Source organism: Anarhichas minor, unplaced genomic scaffold (genome assembly GCF_050575085.1).
Source record: "Anarhichas minor isolate MPS153535 unplaced genomic scaffold, ASM5057508v1 ptg000024l, whole genome shotgun sequence".
NCBI classification, from domain to species: domain Eukaryota; kingdom Metazoa; phylum Chordata; class Actinopteri; order Perciformes; family Anarhichadidae; genus Anarhichas; species Anarhichas minor.
This window is the reverse complement of record NW_027466470.1, coordinates 11,498,290-11,521,477: the sequence shown is the minus strand read 5'-3', so window position 1 is coordinate 11,521,477 and position 23,188 is coordinate 11,498,290. Positions and strand designations below refer to the sequence as shown.

At 42.1% G+C, this 23,188-nt stretch overlaps 4 protein-coding genes and 4 non-coding genes across 10 annotated transcripts; 6 read left to right on the top strand and 2 right to left on the bottom strand.

Annotated features, from left to right (window-relative positions):
- Window positions 1–93: 93 nt before the first annotated feature.
- Window positions 94–2,944, bottom strand: dcun1d1 (DCN1, defective in cullin neddylation 1, domain containing 1 (S. cerevisiae)). The gene is made up of 7 exons (XM_076097514.1): window positions 2,865–2,944; window positions 2,003–2,216; window positions 1,723–1,891; window positions 1,281–1,411; window positions 1,118–1,200; window positions 931–1,027; window positions 94–710 (listed from the first exon to the last, which is right to left on the bottom strand). The coding sequence occupies exons 1-7, from the start codon at window positions 2,865–2,867 to the stop codon at window positions 634–636; spliced, it is 774 nt and encodes a 257-aa protein (XP_075953629.1). The 5' UTR covers window positions 2,868–2,944; the 3' UTR covers window positions 94–633.
- A 248-nt stretch (window positions 2,945–3,192) lies between these two features.
- setd9 (SET domain containing 9) lies at window positions 3,193–4,200 on the top strand. The gene has a single exon (XM_076097513.1). The coding sequence runs from the start codon at window positions 3,218–3,220 to the stop codon at window positions 4,076–4,078; it is 861 nt and encodes a 286-aa protein (XP_075953628.1). The 5' UTR covers window positions 3,193–3,217; the 3' UTR covers window positions 4,079–4,200.
- A 2,402-nt stretch (window positions 4,201–6,602) lies between these two features.
- eif4a2 (eukaryotic translation initiation factor 4A2) lies at window positions 6,603–12,214 on the top strand. Its single transcript, XM_076097508.1, has 11 exons — window positions 6,603–6,742; window positions 8,398–8,449; window positions 8,571–8,703; window positions 8,983–9,122; window positions 9,522–9,690; window positions 9,779–9,888; window positions 10,207–10,350; window positions 10,702–10,839; window positions 10,942–11,031; window positions 11,293–11,372; window positions 11,454–12,214. Exons 1-11 carry the CDS (start codon window positions 6,714–6,716, stop codon window positions 11,596–11,598), a joined length of 1,230 nt encoding a protein of 409 aa, XP_075953623.1. The 5' UTR covers window positions 6,603–6,713; the 3' UTR covers window positions 11,599–12,214.
- Window positions 8,747–8,820, top strand: LOC142956954 (small nucleolar RNA SNORD2). The gene has a single exon (XR_012956067.1). It is a non-coding gene; the product is annotated as a small nucleolar RNA SNORD2 (small nucleolar RNA).
- On the top strand, window positions 9,353–9,426 carry LOC142956953 (small nucleolar RNA SNORD2). Its single transcript, XR_012956066.1, has one exon. It is a non-coding gene; the product is annotated as a small nucleolar RNA SNORD2 (small nucleolar RNA).
- Window positions 9,936–10,114, top strand: LOC142956952 (small nucleolar RNA SNORA81). The gene has a single exon (XR_012956065.1). It is a non-coding gene; the product is annotated as a small nucleolar RNA SNORA81 (small nucleolar RNA).
- Window positions 10,427–10,608, top strand: LOC142956950 (small nucleolar RNA SNORA81). Its single transcript, XR_012956064.1, has one exon. It is a non-coding gene; the product is annotated as a small nucleolar RNA SNORA81 (small nucleolar RNA).
- A 3,176-nt stretch (window positions 12,215–15,390) lies between the features above and the next one.
- b3gnt5b (UDP-GlcNAc:betaGal beta-1,3-N-acetylglucosaminyltransferase 5b) lies at window positions 15,391–22,559 on the bottom strand. 3 transcript variants are annotated; one of them, XM_076097511.1, is made up of 4 exons: window positions 20,665–22,559; window positions 20,334–20,442; window positions 20,083–20,186; window positions 15,391–18,516 (listed from the first exon to the last, which is right to left on the bottom strand). In XM_076097511.1, exon 4 carries the CDS (start codon window positions 18,234–18,236, stop codon window positions 17,073–17,075), a length of 1,164 nt encoding a protein of 387 aa, XP_075953626.1. In that variant the 5' UTR covers window positions 18,237–18,516; window positions 20,083–20,186; window positions 20,334–20,442; window positions 20,665–22,559; the 3' UTR covers window positions 15,391–17,072. The 3 variants fall into 3 exon arrangements, with proteins under 3 accessions (XP_075953626.1, XP_075953625.1, XP_075953624.1); XM_076097510.1 differs by having other exon boundaries at window positions 20,334–22,559; XM_076097509.1 differs by having other exon boundaries at window positions 20,083–22,559.
- Between the last annotated feature and the right edge of the window lie 629 nt (window positions 22,560–23,188).

Below are 23,188 nucleotides of genomic sequence, written 5' to 3'. Positions count from 1 at the left end.
GAAGTATTATCTAACCAGGTGTTACTGAGAATTACCTCTTAATGACTTCCCTTTTTTTTTTTTTTTAACACAGAAATACAAAGGCCTGGGAGCTTTAAAGATACCAAATTGAAACATTTATTTTATCTTTATACATGTGTTTAAACAAACAGCATTATGCTTAAAAAATTACAATCAATGTTTTATACTGACTTGTCGCACAAATGTATCATAAAACAAAAACAGGAATGCACACAAGAGTATTAAAATTCAATATTTAAAGAACAACATCCCCTCGTGTTTAGATAACAGTTCAAAAGTGTGTCTATCTACCTGCTTTTGAGCGGAGCCCAACCACATCACTGGGCCAAGACGGTGACTCCTCTCTAGTTGGCTTGAGCGCACACAAAAAGCCCAATACTTAAGATAAAAAGATCCAAACCACCACAAGTTGACCAACAAAGAGATATGCCTTTTTATATATATATATGTAAATACACACACACATATATAAAGTCTCTGTTGTGTAAAATATTTCAGTCCTGAGGGTTGAAAAGGCAACATAGTTCTCAGCTCAGTGCGGTCTTCTTGTCCTCCGTTCACTGCGCTCTCTGGTTGTCAGAAACCTCACATGGATGTTCCCATAGCGAGAGCTTAAACTGCCGTGCTTTTGGTCCCGATGTGTGGTCGTGCAAACTCCACAAAGTCATCAATAAGGACAGGCCATGCGCCTATTGAAAGAAGAAATAAAACAGATTAAATGAATTGACTCCACAATGTGTGAAGACATGATTATGGACTGATCTGATCATTTGATACTGTAATAGGCCTGTGTGTAGCAGGGTAGAGGCACCTGTTCTACTAGGCTGGGAAGGAAGAATTACAGGTCACAGACACTTGCATCCACACAGTGATACATGGGTTCACTTTTAGCCGACTGTCGCTACAAACCTTCCTCGTCATAATTCGACATGTCATCTGTGATCATAGTGCTGAAGTCAAGTAAGAGGTTCCAAGTGTCCTTAGGAATTGATCTTTTGTGGTGCTCCTGCAAAAGATGTCGAGCCAAGTTGAAAAAAAAGTCGACGAGAAGTAATAATGTTTGCATTTTTAAATGAATTCCGAGTGATCGACTTACAACTAAAAATTTGTTCCACAACTCCAGGAACTTGAATCTTCCAGCCAGTACTAAATTCCAATATGCAATTGCCATTTCTAAATCTGTAAGATAACCAGAAAAAGCTCAATATACACTAAATAAATAAACAGTTGATGATGAGACGTATTAAAACGATCCTTACCCAAACCTTTCTGGCCCGGATTCTTTGCAAAATTAAATGTAAACTGGTAAAAGTCCTTAAATTTCCCTTGGTCCTTTAACTCTTGATCCATCTTTGGCAGCTGAGCTTTGAGCTTCTCTATGCTGTCACACCTGGGGGAACACAAAGCAGACTGTTTCTACAGTGCAATCATCATTGTTTGTTGTAAACCTTAGCAATTCATAAGGTTTATGTATAATGGTAACTTTGTCAAACCTACAATTAATCAATCAGTTTGTACTTGACACCTTCTAAAACAAAGCCTAGAAGCCTTTACACTGATAAGCATGTTTCTGCACATCATATGTCATATACATATATTATATAAAGTATAGTAGCTCTGTGAGTTAGACGATGAAGTCCTCTTTACATCAAACAGATGGAGTTTCATGATTGTTTGTACCATCTGAAGATTCATTCTCACCCCTGTTCTGCCATGCCATCCATGAACTCCTGTTTTGAAAATTCGCACTGTGTTGCTGCCCTGAACTTCCAGGCTATGAGGAGGACACTTATACTGGCTGGGTCCAGAGCCAGGTCGTCACAGAACTGCTGGATCCCATCAATGCCGATCTTGTTATCATCATGAGGATCTAAATATTAGGGTGTGAAGAGTGCTTGATTAATTACTTTCCAGCCAATGATTGACAGTCACTATTATATAATACATGATGTATTCTTATAGCGGCTATAACATCTCGTACCTCTATATCTGTTGTAGAGTTGATCGAGCCTCTTCTTGTCTAAGGCCCCCTTTAGATGTGAAACATAGAGCTCTGGATTTTGGAAAAACTTATCCGTGGCAACATCTAGCTTCCAGTCATTCTGTGACAGACAGGTCAGTGCGGTCTTCTCATTGGATTGTGTGAAAATCATGAACTGACGAACTTTATCCTTCTGTGAGGACTTCAGCTTGTTCTGCACAAAGACATACAAAACACTTGTTGTTGCAACACACGAATAGACTCACGTTAGTGCAAAGAACAGCAATAGCAAAAACAACCTTATTTATCAGTTGTCAAAAATGGAATGTTAGCCTGCAGTACTCAATCCAACATAATATTGGGCTAGCTGTTAGCTGAATAAACATGAAATCATTGATTATCACGTTTAATAACAACAATAAGATAACCAGCAATAGCATGTCCCCCTGACAGCAGAGACCGACTTGAAACGTGTTGAATGGCTGGCTAGCCTTCGGTGGCTAGCATCTTTACATTTATGATAACATTGAACAACCAAGCTAGTCATAACGTCGCCTCGACAACAATACATAGCTGATGCTGATGCAGTGTGTGTAACGTTGGCTAATTTTGATTGTCAGTTGGCTTAAAGGCTAGCAAGCTTAGCTAACGTTAGCTAACTAGGCAAGCTGGCTAGGCTCACCGTGAGCTAGTTAGCCAATGCTAATGCCGAGAGCAGCGTTTGTTTTCATTGTATAAAGGGAATGTGAGGTACTTAGCCCAGCTGCTTGACTGTATGACTCACAACAAAGTGATAGTTTGTGTTTGCGACCACTGTTTACATCTGCATCAGAGGACCAGATTAAAAACGACCATTTCTTACCATGTTTGTCTTTGCCCGACTCCCTTTCCGCCCATCCAGCTGGCTAATGCGTGTAAAGTTTTAAGAAGCACGGGAAAAGTTCTTCCGGTTGAAGCATCATATACTAAAATAAAAGTACAACATTGGTCGCTCCTTGGTTATACCACATCCTAAAGTGATTTTTTTATTTTATTTTCTAGTCATTACACAATACATTTTACACACATGTGATTAAGTGAAAAAACACTTTATCAAAGTTTGACGGATATGGGTGAAATTGTGCTTTTATTTAGGAGCAACATGTAGGAAGTGACTCTAGAATTCAAGAAAAATTGCTCTTTCCTCTATGTCCGACCTACCAGACGTCTATCTGGATGTTTAGAACTGCTCTAGCAAGATTTCATAACAAATGGAAATCGTACAGACACAGGTTTGTACCTTGGGTTGCACTGAACCTGTCCAGAAATGAGAAAACTTTGCGGAAGGTGACAGAGCGCTCGAAAGACAAACTAGTCCCGGATGAGGAGGTTTCACAGAGCCTGCTGCAGCTCTTCAGAGTCCTGCTCAGGAGTCATGGGGCTGATCATGGGCAGCTCCGAGCTCTTCAAAATCACTTTCTCGGGCAAGTAGCAAGTGAAGAAGACCAGTGTGGAGGAAGTTCAGTGTGTGGAGATGATGCCATGTTACAGTCACTGGGATTCTGCCTTGACCGGCAACCTAGCTCTTTACCCTCTGCAGGAACTGGAGTGTTTGTCACCAAAGGATGTGTACCCAAAGGAGCTACAGTGGCCATGTACCCCGGCACAATCTATCAAGCCTATGAGCCAATTCTCCTCCAGTCCATCAGAAACCCTTTTGTATTCAGGTGTATTGATGGTGTCTTGATTGATGGAAATGACAAAGGCATCTCCAAAATGGTGTTCAAGTCATGCAGTGGCAGGGACAGAATGGGGCCTTTCATTATGAGTGACACCAGCTGGCTGACATCCACACCACAAAACCCACTTGCTGTTGGTCAGTACGTGAACAACTGCTCCTACGAGACGCCTGCTAACGTGTGCTACCAGGAATACGATGTGCCGGACAATTTTCCCATCCGGCTCCGCCAGTATCTGCCTAATGTCAACTACAGCCATGAGGCACAGAGGCCTCTACGCTGTGTTGTCCTTGTGTCACTCAGAGACATTACAGCAGGCGAGGAACTCTTCTCCAACTACTTCACCATTGTGCATTAGAGGCAAAGTACACACCACTGTTCTGCTTTGGTGTCAGAACTTAAGAAAATGTACTTCTTTTTTTCTAAATTATTATTATTGTTTGTCTTCCTAAAAGAAGAAATACAATTTTCAAAAACCTCTCTCTTTGTACACTAGCATTGTTCTGTAATAAAGGTAAAGTACGGATTACTGTAATATGCAAGACACAAAACTGCTCTTATTTGAGTTTAAGGGTATTTCCGGAATATATAGAAAACATCCAAGATGAATTGGGCCAGTGACACAGACCACATAGGATCTGCATGTTACAGATGTGTACAGTGGTGACAGTGGCGTGTCCACACTTCTTAACTGGGGTAACCCACGTTGGCCACTGACTCCTGCAGGGTAGGAATAGCATTGATCTGACCGGTTTTCACTAAAGATGTCTCTTGAATATCTAAGGCCGAACTATCAGCTCTTTGTCCACAATACAAGATGGGCAGACGGGGAGGAAAATATATGATTTAACTGTTAATTTAACTTCCTTAAAAAGTTAGCTTTTTACATTCATCTGTTTAAACTATAAGGTCCTGCCTCTGATAGGGCAGATAGCAAATCTATCAGCACCTATGTGGCCAATCAGATTTCAGGGGTAGCCACACCTTGGTCACGCCCCTGATTGGTGGAAGAGGTACTAAAGTCCTTTACTTACAGTTGAGGAACTTTGAACTCATTATGAAACAGCCTCAATTTAATACTGATGCTTCTATGTGAGCTCCTGGAGGGGAAGAGCTCCACACCCGGCAGCAGTACCTCCTCCTCCGACCAGGAGCAGAGCTTTGCCTCGCTGGGAGCCAACAATGACACCGCACGACTGGAGGCCCAGGCCATATTGTTGGGAAGGGACCGGGACTGCACATGGAGACTGTCAGATCCTGCTGTCAATAAATACAAGTTATATTAAAGGGATTCCAGTGCAAGCAAAGGGTCTGCATTAAAAACGTTACATAAGTAAAAATACAAGAGTTATCAGCTTAATGCAATAAGGTGTCCAAAAATAAAACTGCAGAATAGCCCTTTTTAGAGAGTAATTTAAAAAAAAAAATAGATTTCATATTATTGGATTATTTCTAATGTATTGTGCAAGAAGCATGCTGTGACAGAGGAGGAGCTAATACTACTGTAGTTAGTTAAAACTATACTGGTGCACGTAAAGGTGCTCATATGTTTTTTATGAAAACTTTAACCTTCAAAATACCTATGTAACTGGAGGTGCATAAAGTAACTACTCGGGTATACCTCACAAGTGTGCCTGATTAAATGTACTTTGTTACTTTACATCACTGCCTTACAGGAAGACAGATCGTTATAGGCACTCAGCAGACAAGGGTATACAACTGATGTTACTTTAGTGGGAGGGATCGAATGTTCAGATTCGAGTTCAGTTCTAAAAAGGGTACAGACTTTGATATCACAGGGAATTCCATGCACACTACTTGTTCAATCGGGAATTAACGAGAACTTCATCCACATCTGGGGGGGGGGGGGAAACAGTATAATCTGCAGACGCAGGTTAAATGGGTTCTAACGCAGAAGAGGGTGCAGATCCTCCAGGTATAGGCAGACCTTCAAACAAACAAAACATATGGGGTGAGAAGGGTAAGGGTAACACAGGGCAATAGAGACATGAACTGGTCATTTTAATTGGTCACGAAGGAAAACACAAGAAAAGCATAATACATTATGTTGGTTATAGTCTAATGATCAGTTTAAAATGATAGGTGGAAAGAAAACCGCAGAGAAAATGATATTTGATACATGTCAATTTGGAGTTTGTCAAGTCCAGCAGTGGAAGTTTGCAACACTGAAAACTTGCCAATTTTTTCAACATTGTGCCACATAAAGACTAGTGAGACAAGTTTGTCTGTGTAATCAGGTTTCTTGAAGATGTGCAATGTACCACATCTCCCTCTGCTGCACCTCTTCCATTACACATGCCAGTATTAAGCAGTCCTCAATTGTGATAAGCAGCTGTCGTTCATAGTTAGCTCACTCACTGCAATGTAATATTCCACAAATTTGCCGAATTATTATAGAATATGTGAATATGTATGAATAAATAATGCAAAACACTGCATTCACTGCTGCGTCCCCTCCTCTAAACTTCTCACCATTTAAAAGTGGTTTCATGATGATGAGAACGTACATTTTCTCTTTCAATTTTAAATTTCTCCTAATGTCACATTAATTGTATTTCATGAACTCCGTAATTGTATCATTACTGCAACTGTATTTCATTAACACCCCTTGTATCGGCCTCACACGAACCCTCTCTAAAAAAGATATTGCGCAACCTTGTCATGACAAGTTTTGTCCTTTCAGGGACACTGTAGCAGCCCAAGCACTACTTATTACTGCAATATCCTTCCGCTAAAAAATATAGTCTGGATTAGTTTTCACATTTTTAATGGTTATTGTAATATATATTTGTTAAAATCAGATAGTGAATACAAGTTAGTGTGATCTAAACATTAAGTCAGTCAACTGAGGCTATATTATCAACGAAACTGATCATTTTCACTTCAACAGGGAAAATAGTCCGGCTGCATAAAAGCAGTTGGCATTGCCATCAGCGACCTTTCCAGTCGCATGCTGAAGTTGGGAACGGATCATGTCTAGCGAGTCTGCTGATTACAACAGGTAACAATCGTACAATTGGTACATTAATACAAATAAATAATAGTTTATGGTTCATGGGCACTTAAGAGTGCCATGGTTGTGTGCACGATGCCAAATTATTTGTTATCTAGCTAACATTAGTTGGGCCCCAACCGCTGTGAGGGCGATTAGGTTGCTAACAGTGATGCTAGCCTTGTAACGTTAGCTACACCGAATTTACAAACGTTACTAGCTGTTTGGATTAGGTTGCTTTTTCTTAACTCGATATGGAAGTTATTAAAACTGGGTTGTGTTTTTTTTTTTTAAATTTACTTTGGTGTCGAAGCCGGTGGTTGTTGGTCGGAGTAACCGTTGGGCCTGGCTACCACTCGGCCTAGTTGGGCACCGGAAACCACCGTTGGCTCCACAGGCCCAACTGTCCGACATATTGACTAACGCGTTTGATTCTCAAATTGACACGAATCCCCATCATCGGTGGTCGTATGAGCAGGCCTCTAACATTTACGGGTCCCATCATCGGTAATTTATAGAGGAGCAGGTAATAGAGCCCTCGTGGGATTTGACACGTGCGTCCAGCAAAGCCCCAGACTCTGTAATGAGATGCATACATTGATGTATAAAGACATTGTGGGTACATCGTTGGTGGCGGAGCTCTGTTTATTCCCATTAAAGTAGCTTAGTGTCTCATAAAGCCTAAAAAAAAGTTCGGCATCCATGGCCCTGTAGCGCATGCGCTTAAACTATTCCTTTAATGTCGTCTCCCAGCCCTCGGCCCACCCTCGGTCCCATACACGTGAACGAGTATGGGCAATTAACAAAAACGCATTTTATAACAAGACCGAAACATAAAAAAATAAATCTAACTTGCAGACACTCTTTCAAATGCAAGTCAATATGGGAAACGGTACCCCAAAGTTGTAATTCCACAGTTTGGCCTCTATGGAAAATGTGTTAAAAGCTCGTTCCTCGTGGGGGTTAGATGCATCAGACCGGCATTACGTCATCTAGTCTAGGCCGTCATCTCCTCACCCCTTTAGAGGTGGAGACTAGATGGCAACAGCCTGAGCAGAGGGAGGTGAAACATGTCTTCACACTTTTACTTTAAACTAGTTCAAATGAGCAATGCTGTGTAAAGAGTTGCAAATCAATTGCAAAATGCTGGTCTCTAATTTGCTCCCATGCAATGTCATTTAAAAAGATAATGGGGTGGGAGGGCTTTATAAGCTTAAGACCAGATCAGTATTGCATCATCGCCCAGGCTGCAGCGCTCCCTTTCATGGGAAAGAAACAGGAAAATGCTGCAAAGCTGACCGAGGCTTTAATGTTGAGATTTGAGCCACATGGCTCTGTGAATATTCACCGTTTGTGGAATCATGCAGATGACAATTGCAGTGTTACTGATGGATAGCTAACGTTAACTTAAGCTGGAGATGGCTGCAGTAACAGTTCTACAGTATATCAGCCTGTTGGCTGTGCTCAGTTTCAGGCAAGGTTACAGGGTAATAACAGGACAGGTATTTTAATGGTTTATAGAGATGTATAAACATGTCAAACTTAAATTGCAATGACATTAACATGTAGTTATTCTACCCTGAATAAATCTCTTCATATTTTGTGATGGTAATATGATTGTGAGTTGACTTAAAGTAAATTATCACCTGCCACTTTTCTTACAGTTCAAAAGACCATGGGGGGCCAGATGGAATGGAGCCTGATGGTGTCATCGAGGTAATAAACACGACAAAATTACATCAATCATAATTTTTTCACTGCTGAAATACATATAAATATACCTTCAGCATGGACTTGGTGTGCATACACTCAGTATCTTTTCCCTTTTTCATTTCAGAGCAACTGGACCGAGATTACGGACAACTTTGATGATATGAACCTGAAGGAGACTCTTCTCAGGGGAATATATGCATATGGTTTTGAAAAACCATCTGCCATTCAACAAAGGGCCATCATACCTTGCATCAAAGGTACAGAAACGTATTTAACTGACAAGTGGATTGTTCATGTTTTGAGTGAAGTGATGCTTGATCATCTTTCGGGACTTACCCAATAATGGGGATATCTTTTTTTCTTACTGATCACTCAATACTGTTAAGTTTTTATACACTTTCTTGTTTACTGCAGGGAGGAGATCAAACTTGACATATTGTCATGTTTGTTGTATAAAAACATAAATGCACAATTGTAAAAATGAGTTAAAAGACATCTTTTCTTGCTGTAACTAATATTTGTGTCCTTGCCATCAGGCTATGATGTCATTGCCCAGGCCCAGTCGGGCACTGGCAAGACGGCCACGTTTGCCATCTCTATCTTGCAGCAGCTGGACATAGAGCTGAAGGAGACTCAAGCTCTGGTGCTGGCTCCCACCAGAGAGCTGGCTCAGCAGGTATGCTGTTTCTGAGGTCATTGACCTCCACAGTATCTCAGACCTAGACAGCATATTGAGGACACTGATTCAATTACTAAGGTACCCTTCTTTCAAAACTTCTCAAAATTCTGAAATTGTAACAGTATCCTCTTAAGATTGGTGTAGTCTCTGTCCATGGCTGCATTGGTCTAAGATCTGGCTTTGATTTGATTGTGGGTTGAAGTATTCACATGTTGCTGTGGAACACTGAGTGATATGATGGCATACCATCTTTCGGGACTGACTCTTCTATGGAGATTTTCTTGTATTTTACTGATCACTTTGAACAGTTCCACACACTGTGGGAATGTCACGCCATCTGTATTGCACTTTATCCTGACGTGGTGTGTGTTTTATGGCCCTGGCCCCACTCATTAGATCCAGAAGGTCATTCTGGCTCTGGGGGACTACATGGGGTCAGCCTGCCACGCGTGCATCGGAGGGACGGATCTCCGTAGTGAAATACAGAAGCTCCAGGCTGAGGCCCCTCACATTGTGGTCGGCACACCAGGACGCGTGTTTGACATGCTCAACAGGGGACATTTGTGTAAGTGTAACTAGTCAACAGAATATCTGTCTCAAACAGTCGTCATTTCACAAATAAAAGCTTGACTTAATGCCACGTTTCTGCGCAGCTGCAAAATGTATCAAGATGTTTGTCCTGGACGAAGCTGACGAGATGTTGAGCCGGGGTTTCAAAGACCAAATCTACGAGATCTTCCAGAAGCAGAGCACTAACATTCAAGTAAGAGTCTTTGTGTTAAAGTACAACTCTGACATGTTTAATGTGGAACCCTTCTGCATAAACAGAATTCTGCTATAATTGTGTGACTCAGATTTTGTTTCATGCAATAATGCTAGCAGAGTATTGCGTGGAAGGAGATTATTACTCGCTGTACTGGAAATGAGACGTGGTCGAACCTCTTTCTTAATGTTCGTTGGCCTCTGTCTCAAGGTGCAGTGACACAATTAGGTCTTTGAATTTTGACTTTATGCTGCAACATTTATTGACTCAGTTTAGTGTTTTGGATCTTATGGTAACACGTTATGTGTTTTTTAACAGGTGGTGCTGCTCTCTGCCACCATGCCAGCAGAGGTGTTGGAGGTGACCAAGAAGTTCATGCGAGAGCCCATTCGCATCTTGGTGAAGAAAGAAGAGCTTACCCTCGAGGGTATCAAGCAATTCTACATAAATGTGGAGCGAGAGGTGAGTTTATCCATAACGTGACACTGTGGTCGGTAACGTTTCAGCAAGCTGCCTCTCTGTTAGGAATATCAAATGTCCCTTCTCTTTAAAGCACCCTGCTAAAACTGCAGGAGCCAAGCCTCAGGTTTAGCTCATGTGGCCGTGTAAGCATGGGTACACCAGGGAAGGAAATTAACGGCACAGTATAGGAAATGAGGCTCAGGAGGACCGCTTTCCTAATGTCCAGTGTCCTTTGTCTCAACATCCTGTGTTACACGTTAGCTGCTTTTTATAGTGTAGATTTATATTAATGTTTGACTTGTCAGCTTAACAGTGTTCAGTTGACAATGCATTACTGTTGTTCATCTCCAGGAGTGGAAGCTGGACACCCTGTGTGATCTGTATGAGACGCTGACGATCACCCAGGCTGTCATCTTCCTCAACACCAGGAGGAAAGTGGACTGGTTGACCGAGAAGATGCACGCTAGAGACTTCACCGTCTCTGCTCTGGTACGGTTTGTTCTCTAAACTGATCTTTTTGATCAATGCCATTTTGCTCTATCGGTATTAATGCTGCACATTTTTCTAACTAAAACGATTCTCAATCTACAGCACGGTGATATGGACCAGAAGGAGCGTGATGTGATTATGAGGGAGTTCAGGTCGGGCTCAAGCAGAGTGTTGATCACCACTGATCTTCTGGTTAGTATGAGGTCTATGTATGCGGGGGGGGGGAAGAAGAGACATGTCATGAAGTTACAACCCAAATGTTTTTAATTGTGCAACAGTCCTAAAGTGACCAAGCAGTCGAAACTTTGGGCAGATTAGGGCTGGTACTCCACAATGGGTTTCTCTCCTGTAGAAATCTGTTACTTTGATACGAGCGACAAACTCAAGCGGAACTCGCTCCTATAACTGAAAACATTTTGTGAATGTTGTTACTCATCTTATTTTCCTCCTCAGGCTCGTGGGATTGATGTCCAGCAGGTTTCCTTGGTCATTAACTACGACCTTCCTACAAACCGAGAGAACTACATTCATAGGTAAGTGGCAACACGTATTGCATCATCATGTACGTCTCTGTCTTCAGTGAGTTTAATGTGGCTCATCTTTGCTCTCTGCAGAATTGGCCGTGGCGGCCGTTTTGGCAGAAAAGGAGTTGCTATCAACTTCGTCACTGAGGAAGACAAGCGGATTCTTCGGGACATCGAGACGTTTTACAATACTACCGTGGAGGAGATGCCCATGAATGTGGCCGACCTGATTTGAGCCGTGAGGTTATTTTATAACTCGGTGATAGCGATCGTGTATTGTGCTTATTATATTCGAGGGGGAAAAAAACAAACTTCTCAATGCTAAACCTTGGCTCTGAGTTAGGTGTGTTTAAAAGCGAGGTGACTTCTACGGTGGTCCCGCTCGGACAGTTGTAGATTCTAACCTCGAAAGGTGGCTGTTTGGCGCTACAAAGTCATGGGGTCTGAAAATGTTAAGGTTCTTATCAGGTATTACTTTCCATGTTCAATCAAGATGTGTGTATTAGATGTTCTCCACCATTTAGTAACTTACTTGTGGACTAAAAAGTATAAGTGCTGTATAAAGTCTGCAAATTATGCTATACTAACCTGTGTGTATTGTGGGCTGCTTAATAGAGGCACTCATTATGTTTTACTGTCTCTTCACTTGCGCTTTTATTATCTTTTGTGAATGTTAATTTAAATGTACTTTTGGTTTTTAATCCCACTTGCTCTTTGAGAACCATTTGACTGCGTTTTGCTGATGTGATTTTACCCTTACGAGAGTATATTGCTAATACCCCCCCCCCCCCCCGGCTACTTTTGGGATTTCCTATTATAGGTCTTAATAAACTGAAATTGCTGTGAGTACACTTGCTTTGTTGTTCACTAAAGTTTGTAACGTGAGATTGAATTGCTTGTTTTTCAGTAAACACAAATGTTGCACCATCCAGCAGGTACGCTGTTAATGACATTGCCTGAAAAGACTAAAAATACTTACTCTGATGTGCGTGGAGGATGTAGATGTCATAACATATACTTTCCACTTTCAGAGTTGATAAACTTCTGATAATTACAAATTGGTTTTTGAACTTGTTAAATTGAAGAAATTAGTTGACATGTCACTTTAAAGAAATAACACTTACACAATAGTTCAAATATCAGAAAATGGCTAGACTGCATGGTGTTGTGCTTTTACAACCAGATTTCAATTGGGACATCTTCTCCTGAGTCTGTATCAAAAAACAGTTTTCTTTTGTTTTTTTTGTTTTTTTTTTAAGGACCCTTCAGAAAGAAACGAGCCACACCTGTGTCGTAGTGCAAGCCATAAGCATTAGCACAGTCCCAAAATATTACAGGTGACTTGCTGGGCACGGTTATGGAAGACTTGTGACTAAGCACCACCTACTGGCAAACAGCGGCGTAAACCACCAGAAGTCACATTTAAAATCTATTGGGAAACATTGACAGCAGTCAAATCAATTAGTCATTTTACTGCATTAGGTCAACAAGTTGTCATGAAAGTCAAATTCTATGTTGAAAAAGGAAAATCGGTTTAGTATGTCATAAAAGTCAGTCTGTCAAATGACCTGTTGACAAAAATGTGATCAGTTTTTTTTTTTAATGGAGTTTGTCAATATATACTATGACTTATAGTCATTTTTACATACCATCTATTTTCTACATACTCTATGAATTCTTTCAAGGAACTTTTTGACATACATATGACTTCTATTTGTTGTCCAACTATACTGACTTTTTCATGACATTTTTCAATTTACTGTATAACGTTTTCATGATATTTTACAACGCAGTATGATTTTTAAACATACATGACTTTTTATATTTCTCGTCAAACTATACACTGCGTGCACAATTGGGCAAGTTGTATTTTTGAGGATTCATTTTATTATTGAACAACCACAGTGCTCTCGGTCAATCCACATGGATATTCTAAGAAACCTCACTTTTACTTTCTTAAATATTCAGGTTTGAGGTTTATTAACATTTTGGATTGACCGACAGTGTTCAATAATAAAATGAATCCTTGAAAAATACAACTTGCCTAATTGTGCACGCAGTGTACTATGACTTTTTCATGACAGTTTTTGAAACACTACTATGATTTTAACTATAATATGATTCTTTTCACAACATTTTTTTACATGCTATACTATTAACTTTTATGCCGTTTTCGACGTACTATACTATGAGTTTCATGAAATGTTTAGACTTTTTCTCCCGATTTATTTAACATACTATGACTTGTTTCGTGACATTTTTCTACATACTGTATTATGATTTTATTTCATGATTTAATTTTTTTTGACACTCTTTTTCATGTTTTTGAACATACTATACTATGACTCTACATCAGTGATTCTCAACTGGTGGGTCGCTGACTTTGCCTGACAAAAAAAAAAAATGTGATTTTATTTTGAAGGGTATTTTTTATGCAGCAGAATTATTCCAGCATTTACGGCACTTGTTCAGCGGTGCAGGAAAAACAACAACCAATGCGTTGTGAATCACATCACGTGATGCAGCTCAGCCAATCAAATATGAGCATTCTGACAAGTTTCCTGACTCAGTGAGATGTAAACACACCGTGACACACGGGGGAGAGACGAGGAGAGAGACAGAGCAGAGCAGGACTATTGAAGTGTGAGTTGTGAAAGTCAAATCATAGAATGATTTCCAAAAGAGAAAAATGGCCAGAGAGACCAGAGACATTAGACTCTGACTGGACAGACTCATAGAGGTGAATTCTTCCAACACTAATTTCTCTTTTTAGTAGATGAGAAAAATATAATGTGGCTTTTTCACTTCACGCTGAATGAACTGAATTTAAAGCTGCAGGGCAATTCAGTGAAAATAATTTTTCAAAAATGAATTGTGTTACGTAATTTATTCTTTAATCCAGCCGTTATTTTACTTGAAATGAGAAGAACATTTATTTATGTATTTCTATGTATTATTTATAATCCATCCAGTTCAATTTGAAAAATTTGAATAATATTTGTTAAAATATAATTGATGTGTACTTTCTTTATTTGATTTGACAGTTGTTTACTACACAGAGACGTTACTACTACTAGACTTCTTGAATATAGATATACCCAAAATATATATATATATATATATATATATATAATTTGGGTCGTGGGTCACGGCTTGCCATTAAGGGGTGATGGTGGGTCCCGCAGCCAGACCAGGCTGTAGCCTGATATGCAGTGTAGTAGAGAGTAGTATCAATGTTCTTATCTAGGCAGGCAAGCAAATATGTGTACAATAATGTAAAAACTAAGTCTTTTTAAAGACCTATTTTCATATGAACGTTTGTGCCTTGCCAAATAAATTGTGTAAACATCGTATTCTGGGATCGGCTTTCTCTTTTAAAGTTGTTTCTTATTAAAAAGCTATGTTATAGTTCACCCATGGGGCTCAGCTGGCACATTGATCAGGACTGTCTTCACTTATATTTAGCACATCAACTTTGTTAACACAATTATTTGGCAAAGCCACCTCTTGGGGAGTGACTGAAGATGAGCTTCATTGTTCGGATGACAAAAGTCTGCGGCTGGCTCCCTGTGGGCCGGTTCTCTAAAATGTAAGTGTCTACTGACTTGACCACAGTGTTTCACTGCAAAGATCACTTCCAGTGAATCTAACAATAACAAACTAGTTCCTATATCTCCCAGGGACATTATACTAAACAGCTCACATATTGTACATGACATCAGATTTTATTCATTTAAATAAATTGCATATTTATCATCTGTGCATATCTTTAATACAAACCCCCCCCAGTCAGTTACAGCCGTAGCAAACAGATGTAGGCAGCTGGTTCCTGTGAATCCTGTGAATTCTTCTTCTTTATGTGCTGCCTTGGAAACAGAGCAGCTGTCAGGAGAACAGCTAATCCAGGCAACATCACATTTCAGGAGGAGGTGCATTAATAAACATTTCGACAATTCATAGTAGGTCGAGGTGAGATGAGGGACACTGAGACACAGTGATATTTAAATAAAAAGGGAATTTACTGAGATGAGATTTGGTAAAAGTTTAATATTCTCAGAGATGAAACCTGGATATTGCTGCAGCAGAAATTGGATACACAATACTTTGTCATGAATATTGCAAATGAACACAAAAGCAATGTGATGACGTGTGAACATCTTAATGTCTCTTGGTTTATGAACAGCCTGAAATGGTACTTCAGGTTAGGTGTTTCTCCCGACCTGATTTAAGCATCATTTTCAGTCACACAATTAAAAAAATGACGTCCAGTTTTGTTTTTCTCCTCTTCTGACATGCATCTGTCGTCTGTCGAGCGCTGACAGAGAAGCAGCCTCAGTTATTATTGTTAGCAGTGGACCAGATGCCTCCGTGGATCACGCTGATGACGTTCTGGCCTATATGCCCGGGGTATTCTTGGCTCTACGTATCACATGTCAGGTGGGGAAAAAAAACTAAACAAAATCATAGTGCGTTGTATTCCAGCTCACACGCTCTGGCCAAGTCCATTCCTTCACTTATGAAGATGTGTCTGGATGTGTCTGGATGTGTTTGGTGGAGCCCTTTCATGCAACATGTTTGCACTTGCACTCTCATGAGGCTTGTGTCGCACTTCGAAGCCCACCCTGCTGCTCAGCAAACGGCTGCTATGGACAGGATGGGAAAAACACATTTTGTTGTGCAGTAATCAGCATATTACACACATTTCCGAGCATTGCTTCATACTGTGGGTCCACCGCATTGTGGTTCCATCATTCACCCAAAGTAAGGAAGTTGTTGTGACATTCTGATACACATGGAGTAATAATGAAACAGTTAAAAGAGCGTTCCAGTGTTTCCTAATAGATGTTAGATTATTGATACTACTACTAAGACTAATATAATAATAATAATAAAATAATAATAATAAAACACTTTCACGTAGGAGATTTTATTTCCTAAAAAAAGCCTTTTCACAAATCGAATTACAAAAAAAGATCTTATAACAAGAAAATGTTCAATTAAGAGCCATCGTGTTGTTGCTCATCATTACATCATTATTATTTTCAGCACACGAACCGTTTGTAAAGTCTTCTCACCGACACATCTATTCGACTTCAATGTGAGGAATTTTACACTTTGTGACATGGAGACATTTTTAGATTTGCCACATCACTGACTGACTGCGTATAGTCATTGTGCTTCTGGAACAAGCAGATATGTTACTTCTGCATTTTACTTTTAAAGTAATGATATTGATAAATGTCAGTTAGAGAGGCATCCTGTTTTTGGAGTGTTACAAAGTTGTGCAACCGAAATGTGTGTCGCAGCAGTGGAAATAAAACCCAAGATCAGGCTTATAATCAACCGGCTGAGACGGAAAACCAATTCAAATCTCATTTGTGAGAACAGGGGGTTTGGGACTACATGTAAACAGCATCAGTTTAGGAACTATTTTAACACATTCTGCCACCAATGCAAAGCCAGCCTTATTACATTTCTAAACCACCAAAACTAGCTTGTTGTTGATCTAATACTAGCAGTGACAAGCATGAACTTGATCTCTTTTTGCCTTCTGGAAACACAGAACACCCGCTCCAGTGTTTTGACATCGGTGTCCGACTGAAAGGACTGAGGTAATATTTGCAGCGACAATCCTCCATTCATTTTGACCTGTGACACACACTCTCTCGCTGTCACATACTGACCCACACACACAAACCTGATGTAATACTAAAAAAAGGCTGCTTTGCAAGGGTAGGTGTTGAAATAGTAGGGTTTACAAAGGAGAGACATTTTCACGGCTGTGCAGTACAGCCTCCCTATGAGTCCAGTGGTCTTCTGCTTCACCTGCGGGTGGGTCGCTGCCTTCCACAGGTCATCGATATCCTCCACGTGACCATGTGAGGTCATCATCTGGTCATAGATACACGTGTGGTAGGGCGCTTTGCCCTCACCTGAGAAATAGACGTGGTCCTGCGGAGACACACCAACAGCGTTGGCGCAGATGCCCATGAACACATCGTCTATGTAAAGAGAGGCGTTCAGGGTCAGCGTGGCTTGGTAGATTTTGTCAGCTACGTCCCTGGAGACAACATACCCGGCTCCAGCTGTGTAGTCAGGGTATGACAACCACTGGTACATCTCAAAGGGCACATAGTACTTGCTGTCTTTGCTGCGGATCGGCGGTGCCCCTCTGTGCACTCGACCAACCCAAAGGTCTGTGACGCCCCTGCTGCTCATGTCCTGCAGGTAGCTCACCAGGTTGGGCATGTGGATGAAGATGTCGTCGTCAGCCGTCATGAGGAAGCGAGCATGTGCGCAGCGGCTGTGCATCCAGTGGAACTGCAGGATCAGCTTCAGGGTCAGGTTGTGGAAGGAGTCTAAAAAGTCTTGTTGGATCAAATCGCCACTGAGACGGTCCTCGCGGACGAGCTGCTCCTGAAAACCAACCCTGCTCCCCGTGCTACACGAGGGCCCCACCTTCTTGGCCGGCAGTGTTCCTAAGGCGAACACCACCTTCACCGTCACTCCCAGGGCGTTTTGGATGTAGCTCTCATTGCCCCAGGTGGATCTGATGGCATTTCGCCTCTCAATGTTCTCCGGGGATGATTTGACAAAGAGGAGGAGGAGGATGTCTTTGTCGACACACTTATCCGAGTGGTCCAGCAGGTAGCGGAAGCTGCTGAAGCTTCTGGCCTGCGCATGTGAGACGGTGAAGCTCTTGTTGATGTAGGTGAAGCGGTTGACAAGGTAGCGGTAGGAGTAGGACTTGACGTGGCTGATGACGTGGTTGTCCAGCTGCTCCCAGCAAACCATCACCACTGACAGCACCAGGCAGGTGGTCATCAGCTGCACAAAGTGGCATTTTCGTATCCGGCGGAAATTCATAAACATTCTGGAATCTTGTCACCCAGTGGCACCGGTCCCCGTCTGGTTGGTGATGGCGGTGAAGCAGCTGGTTGTGCTTGTGTGCGTGAGAGAGGAAGTGAGATGGTTGAGCGTGTTGTTACAGTGCCTCAGAGCAGCACTTGCTGGAACTTCCATCGTAGGCTTTCCACATTCGGCAGGAGACTTAGTCACTGGGTCTGCTGGGAAACATCCTCCGTCTCAACAGAATCACTCGCAGAGTCGCCCAACAGCTGGAGAGTCATCTTTCACCCGGGAAGCGGTCATCCTTAAGTGATGAGAAGAAAGAGGACAATAACTGTGGAGTTTGATAAATACTTTGTTGAAACACATAAGTGCTGCTCTATTTCTGTGGTTTCAAAAGGAGGAAGTGAAAATATAAAAATACCATTGTGTTCTCAAAGTGTGCTTGGCCAATATCCTGCCTATGTACCAATATCTTGTTGAGTTATGATAAAGGAAGCATTTACTATTTCATGACGTGCTGCATATACGCAGCAATCTGTAAAGGTCGTGAATAGATTATCTGCCATCAATTTAAGCAATTAAACCTCAGGATGTCAATGACAATAGAGATAAACATTTTGATACAAAACAAAGGACTTTCATTTATCGGTCACTCAGACAATCATTGACACTGCATCAGCAGAAATGACGCTAAACAGAACTTGGCTACACCTGCTTGTGTTCAGGCTTTTTTTTTTTTTGCAGGAGCAATAACGTTAGCTGAAAAGTCAAAAGTTAGCGGGCGGGGTGAAAGGGACGGATCGACTGAATACAAAAGCCAACACAGCAAATGTGCCAATGCAAGCCAGTCCATAATGGAGGGGTTTAAGGGGCAGACCCACTGAAATTGCTGAGAGTCACGGAAAGCATTGAACAGAATGGAATAACTCAGCAGCACAATGCGGGACAAGAATAGTCTGCTTCCGGCTGGCCCTGAGCTAAAAGCGAGGGGGGGGGGGGGGGGAGGGGGATCATGATGGTCCTGGGGCCTGGGACTCCCACTGCACCCCGAGAGCTTTTTAAACATCATTGGATGGCCTGTGCCTAATGGGGTCACTGGCTCAGAATGGCTCTCTTGCTCTCTCTAATAATGAGAAACTATGCCTCACCTCTGTTACATCCAATTATTTACTACTTTTCCAGGGTGGGCAACATACCTTACTTTACAGCCTACTTGTCACAAAGAATATTTAAGTTATGAATGCTTACAGCTGTCAGTAATTTACCAAAAGGTAATGTCCTTTTTGCTGGCCAATATGGAGATAAGCCTACATCCCTGCTGGACTGTGACCTGCCCACGTAACATATGAATATGGGAGTATAAGAGAGGATTTATGGGCATGCAATTGGGCAAAACAACTGGAATATATATTTTTCCAGCAGAAGAGTGTTGGTCTGTACTACTTTGACATTTTCTCTATTTTCAATATCAACCCTTTTCCTTACATGATCATCATTGTGTTGTGTGTTCTGGTAATGTGCGTGAGTGCACAATGGTTACAAGGTAGTTTCTTCGAATTCATTTAGTTTAGATTGTTGCCTGAAAGCGCTGCCACTACCCCGTCCTGTTCAGAGGCTGTTCTGCTGTCGCTCACTCTGCCTGAGCACTGTACTACTACACGCAGCACAGATACAAGTGTTGATCCTCACCCCTCTGTCTCAGCGAAGTCTAAAACAAGCGTCGTGAAAAGCGAACCAAACCCCCCCCCCCCCCCCCCCCCCCCCCAGCATATTTCCAAAGTCACCGTTTGTATAAATAGATTTGAAACACACAGCGGGGAGGGAGGGAAAATCACACATCACTCAAGCTGATCACCACAACACTCACCGGCCAAACAGAAGATGTGTGTGTGAATCCAAAAAAATCTCCTTTCCCTCCGAGTCTTCTTCTCTGCTGCACAGACACGCCTCTCTGCTTGAAGTTTATTTTTCCTTAAGATGACAGGAGGTGAGATGGTTGTCAGACCAACTGCTCTTTAAAACAGTCAAACCCTTTTTCTCTGATCCGTCCTCTGCCCTCTGTCAGTGGACTGTAATTTGTTAATGTGCTGGTGCTTCTCTATCCCCTCCCACTCTCACTTTCCTCTTTCAGTGTGGGTGTGGTCTGCCGTCTGCTAGGGTGGTTGTAGAGAGAGGCCGGCCCTCTGTGCCTCATATTTGTTCTGCTCGGCCTGAGTGATGTCAAGTTCTGCAATTTAAAAATAGTATAAGTATACAAACTAGTGTAATAAGCGCCTCGTGGCGTGTAACAAGTGTCTGCCTGCTTCTTGCAACACTGATTTCTTTTCCTGTTCAAAGTCTTTCTAATCTCTTGACCAAACTAAATAAACTGCATCTTTTGGATCCTTATGACTTTCATCATCCTGAACTTTCTTCTAGCACCACCAGCAGGACAGCGGTATTCACTTACCCAGTAAAATACTTCAGCAGATGCCAGATCAATTGGTTTAAAATGTGGTATTGGTGGGTCCCAGGTGATCCTGGTATCCTGATGTTTATCGACATCTGCTGACTATTCCATTCACCACTGTACTCCTGTGTGAACCATAATGTGATTAAGTAAACCAAATAAGGCATTTGCATGCTCTAACGTGGTTTAAGATTCGTCACGAAGACGCTCTGTGTGTGTGAACGTGTCATGGTGGTTCGTCTACACTTATTTCTTATCTGTGCGGACAGACCTGTAAACAGTCAAATCGTCAAACTGATTTACAGAGAGACTGTAGGAGAACAGCAGGTTTACATGTATTTTATGAGAGTTGGAAAGATGCAATGAGGACAAACTGCAGTCAAAGAAGCGACAACTTCCTCCTTAAGATAATCGACTCAGTGCCCCCCCCTGTCATCTTACTGATGCATCACAAGAGATGTTTTTTTTTTTACTTTTTTACAAATAGAGTCAAGGACATCCGACCGTGTTTTACATGTCAGTCGGGACATTCCTGGATATTTTAGCAATGTTAAACCTCGTTGTCCTTTTTAGCTGAAATCATATGAAATCAACCACGTGCCATCTGGATTTTATACCAACTACATTCCTTAAAGAGGTTATTAATACAGTTGGTTCCAGTAGTTTATATATTAATAGCTCATTAGCAACAGGCACAACGTTCCATCAACTCTTAAAGATGCTGTGGTCCAACCCTCTTTTAAATAACCTAATCTTGATCCCTCTGTTCTTAGCAATTTTAGACCCATTTCTAAACTTCTGTTTCTATCAAGTTTTAGAGAAAGTGGTTTCAACCCAGCTTTTATGTCTTAATAACGTCTTCGAGGCATTTTAATCAGGTTTTAGAGCTTTACATGGCACAGAAACCGGCCTCCTCGAGGTATCCAATGATCTCCTTTTAGCAGCTGCGACACAGGTGAGAGCTCCATTTGAATTCTATTAGCCCGGAGTGCAGCCTTTGACACAATAGACCATTTTAATCAACCGTCTTCAAACCTGGGTTGGCATCAAGGACGCTGCACTTAGTTGCTTTTATTCTTACCTTTTAGATAGAACTGTGACGACCCTGCCTGCCTGTGTGGCTGCTTTCCTTGCAGGTGTGGCAGAGGATCGTCAGGCAGAGTGGGAACACCTGAGGCAACTAACAGCAGGCTGGAGGTGAGACAGATACAGGGGATAACATCCTGATGCGAGGAATGGGGTTGAGGGTGTTGCCTGTCCCGGTGCATACGCTGAATCGAGACTGTGGCTTGGTGCAGGGCAGAGTTCCTATTGAGGTGAGACCAGCGTTGCCAGTGGAGGGGATTGACATGGTTTTGGGCAACGCCCTGGCTGGCAGTCATGTGTGGGCAGGTGTGCCTGCTCCTCTGATAGTCACTCCCTCTCCTTCCGCCTCAGAACAGCCTGAGAGTGTTGTAAACTTTCCCGAAGTTTTCCCTCCGTGTGCAGTTACTCGGTCGATGAGTCGTACTGAAGTAAAGGAGGTAGATGGGGGACGTGGATAAAAAAAATTGCCGTGTTTACCTGATTTTCTTTTGTCTGTGTCTCATAGTGATCTGCAGAATGAGCAGAGAGCAGATCCAGCCTTGGAGGAGTTGTTTGGATCAGTGCTGTCAGTTGGTGAGGTGAAACATGTTTGCAGGGGCTACCTCCTTCAGGATGGTATTTTGGTGAGGAAGTGCTTGCTCATGATGGGTCAGGGCATTTGGGTGTCCGGAAAACCTATGACCAGATTTTTTGCCATTTCTTCTGGCCACAAATGAAAAAGGATGTTTCTATGCATATTAAAACCTGTAGTACGTGTCAGATGGCTGGTACGCCAAATCAGGTCACTAAACCGGATCCAGCTATCTGTCAGCAGTTTGAGTACCTAATCCTTGATTGTGTGGGGCCGCTGCCCTGTGCCAAGTCTGGTAGCCAGTATTTACTGATTGTTGTGTGTCAAAGCACGAGCTACCCGGCAGCATATCCTTTGCAAACAATGAATGCAAAATCTGTGGTTAAGGCCCTGAGGCAATTCAGAACTGTGATTGGCATCCCTAGAGTCATACAAAGTGACAAGGGATCATATTTTTCCTCTCACCTGATGGCCCAAGTGGTAAAACTGCTAGGTATCAGACATAACCAGTGGTCCGCTTATCACGCACAGAGTCAAGGCGCTTTGGAGCGGTTTCACCAAAAACTCAAGTCTCTTGTGCTCATATTGTACTGAGCTAGATGGGGACTGGGACATCCCGCAGCGCCAGTTCTGCTTACCAAAAGTGGCCCACTAGGCGGCTCGCATTCCACGCCCGGCTCCGAGCCAGCGAGCCGGGCTTCTTACCCATTTAAAGTTTGAGAATAGGTTGAGATCGTTTCGGCCCCAAGACCTCTAATCATTCGCTTTACCAGATAAAACTGCGAGACTCTGAGCGCCAGCTATCCTGAGGGAAACTTCGGAGGGAACCAGCTACTAGATGGTTCGATTAGTCTTTCGCCCCTATAC